The sequence below is a fragment of the Schistocerca serialis genome, chromosome 8, assembly GCF_023864345.2.
Source record: "Schistocerca serialis cubense isolate TAMUIC-IGC-003099 chromosome 8, iqSchSeri2.2, whole genome shotgun sequence".
Taxonomy (NCBI): Eukaryota; Metazoa; Arthropoda; class Insecta; order Orthoptera; family Acrididae; genus Schistocerca; species Schistocerca serialis.
This window is the reverse complement of record NC_064645.1, coordinates 557,258,497-557,272,204: the sequence shown is the minus strand read 5'-3', so window position 1 is coordinate 557,272,204 and position 13,708 is coordinate 557,258,497. Positions and strand designations below refer to the sequence as shown.

Here is a 13,708-nt window from a genome sequence, read left to right as displayed (position 1 = left end):
ACACCCTCCTGTACAACATAGCATCATCACAAAACAATCGTCGATTGTTGTTGGCCCGTCCGTCAGAATAATAGCGCTCCTATCAAACTTCCCTATGGTACTCCTGACGATACCTCTAGCTCTGATTAACATTCGCCGTCGAGGACAACTTACTGAGTTCTATAACTTAAGCAGTCTTCCAGCTACTCACAAATCCGGGAACCTACTGCGTATGCTAGTGTCTTCGTTAGGCCAGTATTACGCTACCAAATTTCTTTGCCAAAGTGGATATGTCAAATATTTATTTCAAAGAAGTTTGATGGTGTAATAAGGCACTTTGTCAAATCCCGCGTGTCGTCAAATAAATTTGATCAAATCTAGGGCCTCGCTGTAGATTTGATCATAAAAGTCGCTTGTCTTCTGTTCACTGCAATGTGACATGTTACCATGTGGAGCGCTAGCATCGCTGCAGCATTCTGTCATCTGTAGTGTGTTTATGAACGTGGCCGGTAAATACAATTGGTGTGTACCGTCAACTACAAAATTAATAGAGATGTATGAAACTGATGAGACGCTTTACAACATGAGGCACCCTAAATACAAAAATAGATTAAGAAGTTTGGAGAGCTATACAAATGTTGTGGGGGTCATTAGCGGGGATATACGGTTCTCGGACACGAAATGTAATTGATTTGTTTATAAAATAAAAATAGTTTTTAGTGCACATAAAGTGTATTGAACATTTATTTATCTTCAGACATTGGTCTTTTAGTGCTTTATAAATTGCTGCACACATTTCAAGTATTATTTTCGTTAATGTGCAGTGCGGTACTGTAAGCTAGGGTAACTCTTTCTTGTAGCAAGGATTCGAAGTTTTACGGTCAGCCTGCCTTCTGCAGAAATAGCAGTTCTTAAGTGAGTTTTTGTGCTTTGTGATATGAGGATACACTTCACTGAGCACATACTGAAATGTTTGCTCATCTGTTCTTACGTAATTTATGTACGACTTGACGTCCTCCACTACAAGCTCACGTTACACGTTTTGTTGAATGCTTTTATCGTCTCGTCGTAAAACCCACGGCTTCACCCAGGTACATTTCCTTTTTTTCCCGCTTCTCTTCCACGTGTGCACACAGTGCAATTGTGGTACATGCAACTGATGTGGTTTCAAGTTGTTGTCACCCATCTTGAACGTTGATGAAAAATATGATGACAGTATAATACCCCTTTTTAGCGCCACGTCAAAGATCTTTGTCAAATAAATTTGACGAATATTTGATCAAATCTTTGACAAAGAAATTTGATAGTGTAATACCGGCATTAACAATGTGCACTGGGGCACGTGTCAAACCCTTTTCGGAAAACTAGGAACAAACAATCTGTCTGTTGCTCTTCATTCATTGTTCGCAGGATATCATGTGAGAAAGGGGCACGAGCGATGCTTCCTATATCCATCCTGATTTGAGAGGAGGAGGAGGAGGATATTAGTGTTTAAGGTCCCGGCGACAACGAGGTCATTAGAGACGGAGCGCAAGCTCGGGTGAGGGAAGGATGGGGAAGGAAATCGGCCGTGCCCTTTCAGAGGAACCACCCCGGCATTTGCCTGAAGCGATTTTAGGGAAATCACGGAAAACCTAAATCAGGATGGCCGGAGACGGGATTGAACCGTCGTCCTCCCGAATGCGAGTCCAGTGTGCTAATCACTGCGCCACCTCGCTCGGTCTGATTCGAGAACAAAAGCTTTTTCTTCTCTAGCAAATTTATTATATTAGAACCGAGAATACGTTCAAGAAATCTGCAGCAAACCGATGTTAAGCATATCGGTCCGTAATTTTGCGGTTCCATTCTTTTGCCCTTCTTATACAGGATGAACATTAATAAAACCGACAAACTGCGGGGACAGATTTCTGACTGGAAATGGAAAAAGAAAGGTGGTACCGACATGGGTCCGGAAATGGACGGTGTGCGTGCAACGACAACAAATCGCCTCGGAACACAATACTGAGCTGTAGCGAATCTACGTCACAACAGATGTTGGTACTGCATGGTACTGCAGCCGATAAAAATAGTTACGGTTGTCATGCAGGATACACATAATCGTTTACTTCATGTTGGCGGGCCACTTGCCTGGAGCTTGTACAGGGATTATCTCAATATCCTGTAGAACCCGGTCCTCCAAATGCACAGTCCGCCGCTTCCCTGATCATTCGTCTGTCTGAAAGGACCCATCGACACACAAACACCAAATAGGGCTTGAGTTGCGTGATGTGGTGGATGTCTGAGGGTATTTCTTTTGGTACAGCCGTGCTGCCTCTCGACCGTTTCCATTTGCTTGTCCGTACATAAACACCATCTCGGCTTGTTCCCGACATGAGTAACGGGCCAGCCTGCTGCCTTACAGTTCGCTGGGCCAATCACACAGCCAGAAACACGCAAGGAACACACGGCATGTGGTTAGAGGAACTGACATTCGTCAGCGCCATCTACCGAGGCAACGATGCATTTCCGGACACACGTTCTCAGGACCTTTTTTCCTCCATTTTCAGTCAGCAATCCGTCCCTGCAGTTTGTCGATGTTATTAATGTTCACCCCGTATACAAGAGTGCCCTGCACTTTCTTCCAGTCACTTGGGACTTCGCGCTGGACGAGAGATTCGCGATAAATGCAAGCTAAGTAAGGGACAAATGCCGTAGAGCGCTCTTTGCAAAACCGAAATGGTATTTCATCCGAAACTGGCGACTTATTTGTTTTCAACCTTTTCAGTTGCTTCTTTACGCCAGGGACCCCTGATACTACACTACTGGCCATTAAAATTGCTACACCACGAAGATGATGTGCTACAGACGCGAAATTTAACCGACAGGAAGAAGATGCTGAGATATGCAAATGATTACCTTTTCTGAGCACTCACACACGGTTGGCGCCGGTGGCGACACCTACAACGTGCTGACATGACGAAAGTTTCCAACCGATTTCTCATACACAAACAGCAGTGACCGGCGTTGCCTGGTGAAACGTTGTTGTGATGCCTCGTGTAAGGACGAGAAATGCGTACCATCACATTTCCGACTTTGATAAAGGTCGGATTGTAGCCTGTCGCGATTGCGGTTTATTGTGTCGCGACATTACTGCTCGCGTTGGTCGAGATCCAATGACTGTTAGCAGAATATGGAATCTGTGGGTTCAGGAGGGTAATACACAACGCCGTGCTGGATCCCAACTGCCTCGTATCACTAGCAGTCGAGATGACAGGCATCTTATCCGCATGGCTGTAACGGATCGTGCAGCCACGTCACGATCCCTGAGTCAACAGATGGGGACGTTTGCGAGACAACAACCATCTGCACGAACAGTTCGACGACGTTTGCAGCAGCATGGACTATCCGCTCGGAGACCATGGCTGCGGTTAACCTTGACGCTGCATCACAGGGGAAGCGCCTGCGATGGTGCACTCAAGGACGAACGTGGGTGCACGATTGGCAAAACGTCATTTTTTCGGATGAATCCAAGTTCTGTTTACAGCATCATAATGGTCGCATCCGTGTTTGCCGACATCGCGGTGAACGCATATTGGAAGCGTGTATTCGTCATCGCCATACTGGCGTATCACCCGGCGTGATGGTATGGGGTGCCATTGGTTACACGTCTCGGTCACCTCTTGTTCGCATTGACGGCACTTTGAACAGTGGACGTTACATTTCAGATGTGTTACGACCCGTGGTTCTACCCTTCATTCGATCCCTGCGAAACCCTACATTTCAGCAGGATAATGCACGGCCGCATGTTGCAGGTCCTGTACGGGCCTTTCTGGATACAGTAAATGTTCGACTGCTGCTCTGGCCAGCACATTCTCCAGTTCTCTCAGCGACTGAAAACGTCTGCTCAATGGTGACCGAGAAACTAGCTCGTCACAATACGCCAGTCACTACTCTTGATGAACTGTAGTATCGTGTTGAAGCTGCTTGGGCAGCTGTACCTGTACACGCCATCCAAGCTCTGTTTGACTCAATGCCCAGTCGCATCGAGGCCGTTATTACGGCCAGAGGTGGTTGTTCTGGGTACTGGTTTCTCAGGATCTATGCACCCAAATTGCGTGAAAATGTAATCACTTGTCAGTTCTAGTATAATATATATGTCCAATGATCACCCGTTTATCATCTGCATTGTTCTTGGTGTAGCAATTTTAATGGTCGGTAGTGTATGTGCTCCATACAGAGTCTGTGCGATAGTCAAAATTAAACACGAAATTTCTATCTCAGGATGGAGTGTGTTCGAAGACGGGCGTAAGTCGGAGTTGGTTGCACGGACGGTTGCGGATCAGACGGGCCGCGTCCAGCAAAACAGCGTCGGCCTCGCCCGCTTCGCTATCCGGCAAGCACCGCGCGCACTCTAGTCTAATTGGCCGTCGCTAATTGATTGCGCGTTCGCAGGCGGGGGGCCTACCATTCAACCATTGTTCAGCCTGCTTGAAAGGGGTCGGACCGGCTGGCAACTGCGCCCACCCACCTTCTCACTCGCAGTGGGCTAATCTGTAAACACTCTGGTAATCACAACTCATAATAACAGCCTGCTGCCTTTTCTTATACGCTACACACTTAGATGACAAATACAGCAGCTTTGGCATGAACTAAACAAATCGATGTAAGTCCCCTGCGAAAATATTGAGCCACGCTGCTTCTATAGCCCTCCATAATTGCGAAAGTGTTGCCGGCGCAGGATTTTGTACATGAACTGACCTCTACATTATGTCCCTTAAATTTTCCATGGGATTCCTATCGGGCAATGTGGGTGGCCAAATCATTCACTTTAACTGTCCCGAATGTTTTTCAAACCAATTGCGAACAACTGTTTTTCAGTGAGACGGCGCTTTCAAATGGCTCTGAGCACTATGGGACTTAACATCTATGGTCATCAGTCCCCTAGAACTTAGAACTACTTAAACCTAACTAACCTAAGGACAGCACACAACACCCAGTCATCACGAGGCAGAGAAAATCCCTGACCACGCCGGGAATTGAATCCGGAAACCCGGGCGTGGGAAGCGAGAACGCTACCGCACGACCACGAGCTGCGGACCACGGCGCTTTGTAATCGATAAAAATTCCATCGTCGTTTCGGAATATCATAGCTGCAAATGGTCTCCAAATAGCCGAACATAATCATTTCCAGTGAATGATCAGTTCAGTGGAACCACAGGATCCAATCCATACCATGTAAACACAGGCCGTACTATCACGGAGCCACCACCAGCTTGCACAGTCCTTGTTGACATGTTGGACCCATGGCCTCGTGACCAGGCCACGGTTTTCCAGTCGTCTAGGGTCCAGCCGATATGGTCATGAGCCCAGGACAGGCGCTGCAGGCGGTGTCGTGTTGCTAGCAAAGGCACTCGCATGAATCGTCTGCTACCACAATTTACACCACATTTCGTCGCACTGTGCTAACGGATACGTTCGTCGAACGTCCCACATTGATTTCTGCTGTTATTTCACACTGCGTTGCTCGTCAGTTAGCACTGACAACTCTATGCAAACGCTGCTGCCCTCCGTCGTTAAGTGAATGCCGCCAGCTACTGTGTTGTCCGTGGTTAGAGGCAATGCCCGAAACAGATTTTGAAAAACAATTTAAATAGCAAGACATTTCCAGGGATAGGACAGGACTCCGGCCGTAAATTTTTGGCTATGAACTGCAGGTTAAAACTGAATAAATACTACAGAGGTAGGAAATCAAGAAGATGAGAACTTGGTAAGTTGAAAGAACCAGCGATTGTCGAGAGTATCAAAGGGAACATTAGGCAACGACTTGCTGAAACAAGTGTGAACATAACATAAGACGAACTGGTAGCCTTGAGGATGAAACAGTGACGGCAGCAGAGGATCAATTACGCAAATGACAAGACCTAATAGAAATCCTGGGATAACGCAAGAGTTATTGCATATAACTGGGGGATAGAAAAAACGTAAGAATGCAGCAAATGAAGAAAGCAAATGCGAATACAGACGCCTGAAAAATGAGATTGACAGAAAGCGCAAAATGGCTGTGCAGCTAGACAAGCAATGCAAGGAGCAGTCTGGTCACTGTATCTACACTATTTCATCAAAAGTATCCGGACACCCTTACATTATGCGAAATCCAGCACTAGATATCACGAGAGGCGAATCTGCCAGTATAAAAGGAGGCGTGGAGTATTATGTTGTCAACAGAGAAGCAGTGACAGCTGAATGGAATGTTCAGGAGAGGCCCTGACTTCGAGTGTGGACTAGTCATTGGATGTCACCCGAGTAACAAACCCGTCAGGGACGTTTCAGCCCTCGTACAGATGACCAGGTCGACGGTTGCTGAAGTGATGGTGAAGTGCTGACGCGAAGGAACAACCACAGCTTAATAAAGACCAGGAAGATCTCATGTGCTGATGTACAGGGGTCGTCTAACATTGCGGAGGGTGTAGCAAATCACGTGAGACCAGAGGAATGAATCACTTGTGAGTTCCAACGCGCTACAAGCGGTGCAGCTAGCACAATGACTGTGCGTTTAAAAAGAATGGGCTGCAATAGGCGAACTGTTCGTCAAAACCTACACATTTCTGTAGTCATCACTAAGCGACGCTTGAGTTCGAGTAAAGATCGACGCGATTGGACAGTGTGTGACTGGGAACGAGTGATCTGGAGTGATGAATCACGCCATACCTGTGGCAATCCGACGGAAATGTTTTATTTTAGCGAATTACTGGAGAATGTTTCCTGACATCACATTAAGTGCCTGCACCGAAGTACGAAAGAGGTGGAGTTGCGGTATAGGGGTGTTTTTCGAGATTAAGGCGTCATCCCATTATTGTCTTTAAGAAAACGCTAAATGCGGGAGGATATGAACACATGTTACAGCATCATGTACTACGTGCAGTAGAGAAAGAGTTCGGAGACGTTTATTGTTTGTATCAGCTTTCGAAATGTGGTGCTACAGAAGCTGAAAATTAGAAGGGTAGATCACGTAACTAACGAGGAGGTGCTGAACGGAATTGCGGAGACGAGGAATTTGTGGCACAACTTGACTACAAGACGGAATCGGTTGGTAGGACACGTTCTGAGGCATCAAGGGATAACCAATTTAGTACTGGAGGGAAGCGTGGAGGCTAAACATCGTAGATGGAGACCAAGAGATGAATACACTACTCTGATTCTGAAGGATGTAGGTTGCAGTAGTTATTCGGAGACGAAGAAGCTTGCACAAGACAGAGTAGCATGGAGAGCTGCATCAAAACAGTCTCTGGACTGAAGACCACAACAACAACAACAGCAGCAACAGCATAACAGTGCAGCCTCTCATAAAGTAGAAGTATATGTGAGGCAATGGTTTTTGGACGATAGCATTCCTGAAACGGACTGGACTGCTCAGAGTCCCGAGATGAATCCAGTGGAATACCTATGGGCTGTATCAGAACGTCGGCTTCGCTCCAGACTGCAGCGTCCAAAATCGTTACCTTCTTTGCTTTCGGTTCTTGAGAAAAAATAGGCTGCTATCTCCTCCACAGACATTGAGACACCCTGTTGAAAGCGTCCCCAGCAGAATTCATGTCATCATAAAGGGGAAGGGCTGCACACTCAGTATTAATGTCCACTAAGTGGTATCTGGATATTTTTGATCACGTAGTGGATTGTGTATTCGAATTCACAACACGCTGTTAACAAGTAATTGTATTTGTGCCGCTGGAGAGTAGTGTCTATTATAAAAAATGGTTTGCCTTACTGTATTTATATTCTTCGAATTTAACCGATACGTAAGAAGCAAGACGTGAAAATTACGGACACGTGGGTTAGCACTTTTGTCTGCCGACTCCTTCAATTAATTATTTCACAGAGCAAAATATTAATTATTTCACGTGATTTATCACCTAACGACTTCTTTTTGTTCCCTTACGTCGAACGAAAAAGGTGTGAACAGCGATTTTCGTCACCTGAAGAAGCTGTTGAATCCGTCAAAACCATGTTTTGAACTACCTACATCACGATGAAAAAAAAAAAAAAAAATAATAATAATTCTGTAGAACTGATTCGAAGGCATGCAAAATGGTTCAAATGGCTCTGAGCACTATGGGACTTAACATCTATGGTCATCAGTCCCCTAGAACTTAGAACTACTTAAACCTAACTACCCTAAGGACATCACACAACACCCAGTCATCACGAGGCAGAGAAAGAAGGCATGCAAACGTGTATGAATTTTCAAGATAATTCTTTTGAGAAACGATAACTTAATTCGTGTCAAAATAATGGTTTTTCTTTCTTTTTATGTAAAAATTTACAAGGCAACTCTAAGTGATACCCATTGTCAGCAAATACGACGTATTCTGCCTTGTGTGCATTCATTCTCACCCTATTCTTTTAATTCCCTTAGCATATAACAAAAATAACGGCCAACAAGAACGCAATAAAGCTTTTAAGCAAGTGCTCACATCTGAGCGCAAGGTACCTAAGGAAGACTTGAGCCCAGCAAGGTGAAGGGTGAGCGGGTGGTACTCACGTGTCCATGTGAAGACTTCCAGTGTTTGGGCGCGTACTTGGACAGCTTGCTGTCCGGGTCCACGAACAGGAACTCGCCATCTAAAACAAAAGCAACAGTCAGCTCGGGCTCCCTCTTACCATACGCCTGTCCGCTTATTGTCGTTTACTCAAATTTTATTTAACGGACAATTTGTGGCTTTCTCCACATCAAACAAGTCACATTTCACAACAATTCAGCACCCTGCAGTCCACAGCGCATTGTGAATAAAACCGTTGTTTATTTATTACGTCGTTACGGCTACTGCTATCGCCAGATCAAAACAGAACTCGGAAAACAACTCCCAGTGTTAGTATCAACAAAACCAATAGCAGGGCGTCAACCGCCAAGTTTTTCACGGCACGTTCATTCTGGCATTCCAGAAAGCCATTTTGCAGTGCCACTGAGGAATTATTTATTAAAACAGAGACTCGGTAATGTAATAAAGTGCAGAAAAAACCTAAAATTAGCGGTGTCCACCCTTCTTCTCTAATAACAAAAAATTAGCGCGTCTGAGCTGTAACATTTTCGTAAACAAATTGTATTGTATTGTACTGTGTCTTTATTGCTCCATTCAACGTACACCATTCAACGTACAGAAGTGTACAACATGATATCGCACAAGTCAGACAGGTGTAGAAATACATACATACAACACTGTTACACATACTATAGAATGAAATGCCCTTGTATTAATCTCCTAAATGCTCTGGGCCAAGTTAATTCCAGATATCGTTTGCAAAATTTTAAGATACCTACGAATAGCGTGTGCAAAATATATGATACTTTTGAACGGGATCTCTCTGTACTGGCGATGTAACTACGTGAAAAATCTGCTGAGTGCTTAGAGTACCCTGTAAACGATTATACTTGTTTGCCAAATTCGCTTTTTTCTTTCGACGAATTTGCCATACAAGCATGCGCAAGTGAAAACTATGTTTGTCAAATTAAACCTCACTTTTCGAGTAGCTCTCGCAATGTGTAATCACGTCGTGAAATATTCTGGTACGTGTGGGAATGGCTAACACTGCAGACAAAGGAATTCTTACGTTGACTTAAGTGTGTGCTAAACTGTATTCTAGTTTCGCAAAGATTTTCTACAGGGTGTTGCTAGAAGAACGTTCAGTATCCAGGGATGTAACACGAACGGTCATTCGAAGCAAAAATGTCTAATACACACATCACGAGCTATGAGTACTTCTTCATCTTCGATACTGTGAAACAAATCTCTGCTACCGCAATAACTTTGTCTTCGATGTGTTGGTAGGAGGTAGAATGAAGAAAAAAAAGAAAGGAAAAAAAAGACTAGTGAGCAAGGGGTCTAAAATGCATACCTTAAGAGCTATGAGCACTTGTTAAGTAGGAGAGATGTGTTTCCAAGTAGATGAGATGATCAAGTGTCCACAGCTCTTAGCCTACGCAAGTTTAGAGCCCATGTTTTCTGGACCTTCTTTTCTTCTTTAGCGCCATGCTGCCACCTCTAGAAACATGGAAAGCAAAGAGCTTGCAGTAGAAGAGATCTGTTTCACAGTATCGAATTTGAAGATATGTTCATGGCTCCATTTTACCCCACGTTTACAATACTTTTTGCTCGAATGATCTTTCCTTCCTCGAATGACCTTTCCTTCGTTCCGTTAAGGATAAACGTCCCCCTCTGTCTGCAAGTGGTGTATACAAGATTCCGTGTGGCAACGTCTACATTGGAACTACAAAGAGAAGTGTGAATACACGGTTGAAGGAACTTAAAAAAGTCTTTGCCGACTAGGGAAAACAGACAAATCAGCCGTGGCGAACATGCTCTTCAGTCAGGTGATCCCGTAGTGGAATTTTCAGAAACTGAAGTTTTATATACTATGACGAACTATTATCCACGGCTACACAGAGAAGCCATCGAAATATATAAACATGGGGATAGTTTTAACAGAAAAGAAGAAGCCATGAAACTCAGCGATATATGGACAGAGGCGCTACAGAATCGATGAGATGGCTCTGAGCACTATGGGACTTAACTGCTTTGGTCATCAGTCCCCTAGAACTTAGAACTACTTAAACGTAACTAACCTAAGGACATCACACACATCCATGCCCGAGGCAGGATTCGAACCTGCGACCGTAGCGGTCGCGCGGTTCCAGACTGTAGCGCCTAGAACCGCTCGGCCACTTCGGCCGGCAATCGATGAGCAGTTTTTATCTTCGACGTACTATGATCGATAGTTATATTTTATCCTTGACAAGGTTTATCTCTACTATCATGTGAAATCCAGACCACGCCCACTTCCCATAGTATTTAGGCCGCTCTTCGACGTCCGACTCGTCAGTCGGCAAGACTTTGCACACCCAGGAGTACATCCGAAGATGTCTAACGCAGCCTTGGACGAAACGTCAGGGATAGAAGAGTTCCACGGATCACGGCCATACAACGCGGAAGAAATCTCAGCAACTGACAGTTGAGTCTTGGCTTTCACTGGGGCTCTCTCCCCTTGCCTCCGCCACTCCTTACCGGCTTGTATGGATTCGGGAGTGTAGTGGTGGACCCACGTTTCATCGCAGGTGACGATCCGACTAAAAAATGCATAGCGTTCTTTCGCAAACCTAGCTGTAAGCTTCTGACAGACCTCCAAATATCTCAACTTCTGAAAAGGTGAGGAGGGACCCATCCGGATAACGCGTTACGGAATTGTAGGTCATTTGTGACGATCGTTTGAGTGTTCCCATAACTTATTCCGACCTGTTCCGCAATTCCTTATACCCTCGCCCGTCGATTGCCTTCAAAACTGTCTCGAACCGCACGAATGTTTTCGTCTGTAATGTTGGTCCGAGGAGGGCGATCGTGTAGCTGATGATTCCCAGGTTCTCTTCCTTCCTAACTCTTTGTGCCGGGCAAACACACGCGTCCTTGACAATGGTTGATCACAGAATTTCCGTCGTTTGAACTCCCTCACGAGGCAGAAATTTCATAATTATGCGTTGCGCAGTAGAGGGTTACATCTGTGGCTCCTACATCGTGAGCAGTGTTGCCAACTCATTTTCGACCATGCCCCTACACGGCATGTGAAAAGTGGCTACGTAGACCTCGAAAGCACCTACGGACGCAAAAAAATTGTAGACTGACGACCAAAGAAGAAAAGATCACGTACTGGGAAATAACATTTCGCCTTTATTAACAACTTTGCACACTGAACGGTTTTCAAACAAAAAAATATTCGCTGTGTTATTTGGAAAGCTTGCTGCTGTTCGTCTCTAAGCCAAGTGCTGCAGTACAACAGTTCGTGCTTCCTACAGCCTAGTTTACACGACGGCATTGGGTTGCGCCACTCGTTGCGTGGAATGAGTTGCACGCAAGTGGTTTCATATATGACTGCAGACACGGCGACACCAGTGTACACTTCAGTTTCGTCGTTTTGTGGGTCCCTGAGTCGTGTCTGAAATGAAAGTTTTGGCAGCTGCACGTCTCACGAGTTGTGATGGAGTTAAAGCTTGTTACGTGGAATCGCTGCATAAGGAAAAAAATAAGAAACGTGTTTCGTTTCGTGACTGGATGAAGAAGAGACGTCAGCTCCGTTGCTCAGCATCCTTGTTGAAATAATTTATAACGGAAGATCCAAGAAGTTCTTTTAATTATCTTAGAATGTCACCAGAACTGTTCACGTTTCTCCTAAATCGAGTTAGTTATAAGATAAGGAATAAAGGTACTTCAATGCATGAATCACTGTCGCAAGAACTGAAATTACTTATCTTGCGTATATTACAATCGAGAACACCTGGCATGTTATACGATATGGTTGCAATTGGTGATGACGTTTTTTCATTAACACCAATAATTATAATTATTAACATTAACAGTAATAATTATTAACATTAACAACAATAATTATTCGAAGCAGCCCGCATTAAGAAGAGAATGGTTTGCAAACTAGTCCCTTGAAGATAGATCTGTACATTGGCAATATTTCAAAATGAATGGGGAACACTGCAGCGACGTTTTAAACGATGAATATTGAATAAAGAATGCAGCTTTTTGAATTTGTATAGCCTTCCCTCCTGTTAACAATATTCCTTAACAAAGAGTTGGCCAACTAGAACGATGGGATTTTAGTCTTGTAGACGAGAGCATTGCCACAGCTAGAATTACACTTGCTTGTATTTTTCTTAATTCAGTCGTATATGTGCTCCTAACTCAATAAATTTTGCCCTGCAGCTTAGATACTGTCAAACCATCTTTGTTATGATCGCACATGACGGTCCCGGCGGCAGCAACATGTTGCTTATTTTTATAATCATCATCACTGAAATCCCACAAACACCTATGCAAAGCATAGATATCCAAAACGCGAACATTAATCTCCGTTCCCCACTTCATATTTCAGTTTGTCTACACTCTACGAACACACGTAACTTCAAAACACATGCAACTAGTGTCGCCAAAGTTAGAGCACGCTGAAAGTGTTTAGTTTCACCAGTAAACTAGGCTTAAGAAAGGCGTCCACAGACGCAGCGAAATGTACGTTTTCTTTTGGAAATGACGCATCATTTCCAGTTATTCTCCACTGGAGGAGTCGGTAAAGAAAAGACTCGTTTTTGTTTGTAATTTTTTATATGTGTATTTGGGGTGCGCAGCGATATGGGTTTGGGGGGGGGGGGGGTGGAAATACAAATTTCGCATTATACAAAGAAAGGAAGTCAGCTTCCAGAGGCAATATTTTTATTTCTTCAAATGGCTAGTTTCGGGGTTTCTCAAAGTCCCAATCTTCAGATTATCATAATGTGAAAGCCGAAACCCTTACTTGAAGAAGCAAAAACTTGCATCTTGAAGCTGACATTCTTTGTGTAATGATAAAACAAAATAGGTGCAGGATAAGCGCTGAAGCCAGTACCACTGCCAAGACTCTCAAGACGTTCCGCTGCTCTAATAACTTATGCAGCTTTTGACTCTTTCCAAACACTTGCTGCGACTGAAATTACGGACCTAAGTATCACTGTTTCATAAAAGCGCTTTTACAGACGCTCATGCACATATGTGGTTGGCTATTAGTGTCTTTATTCACATGAAGTGCTGAGTGCTATTGACAAGGGATTTCAGATCGATTCCGTATTCCTGGATTTCCGGAAGGTTTTTGACACTATACCACACAAGCGGCTCGTAGTGAAATGGCGTGCTTATGGAATATCGTCTCAGTTATGTGACTGGATTTG

The 13,708-nt window shown here is 44.4% G+C and overlaps 1 protein-coding gene across 1 annotated transcript in view; it reads right to left on the bottom strand.

Annotated features, from left to right (window-relative positions):
• The window catches only part of LOC126416186 (protein expanded), a 505,339-nt gene that overhangs the window by 55,433 nt on the left and 436,198 nt on the right, over positions 1-13,708 (bottom strand). Inside the window, exon 5 of the mRNA XM_050083768.1 lies at positions 8,498-8,577. Coding sequence (XP_049939725.1) covers positions 8,498-8,577 — 80 coding nt within the window. The remainder of the gene's footprint in view (positions 1-8,497; positions 8,578-13,708) is intronic.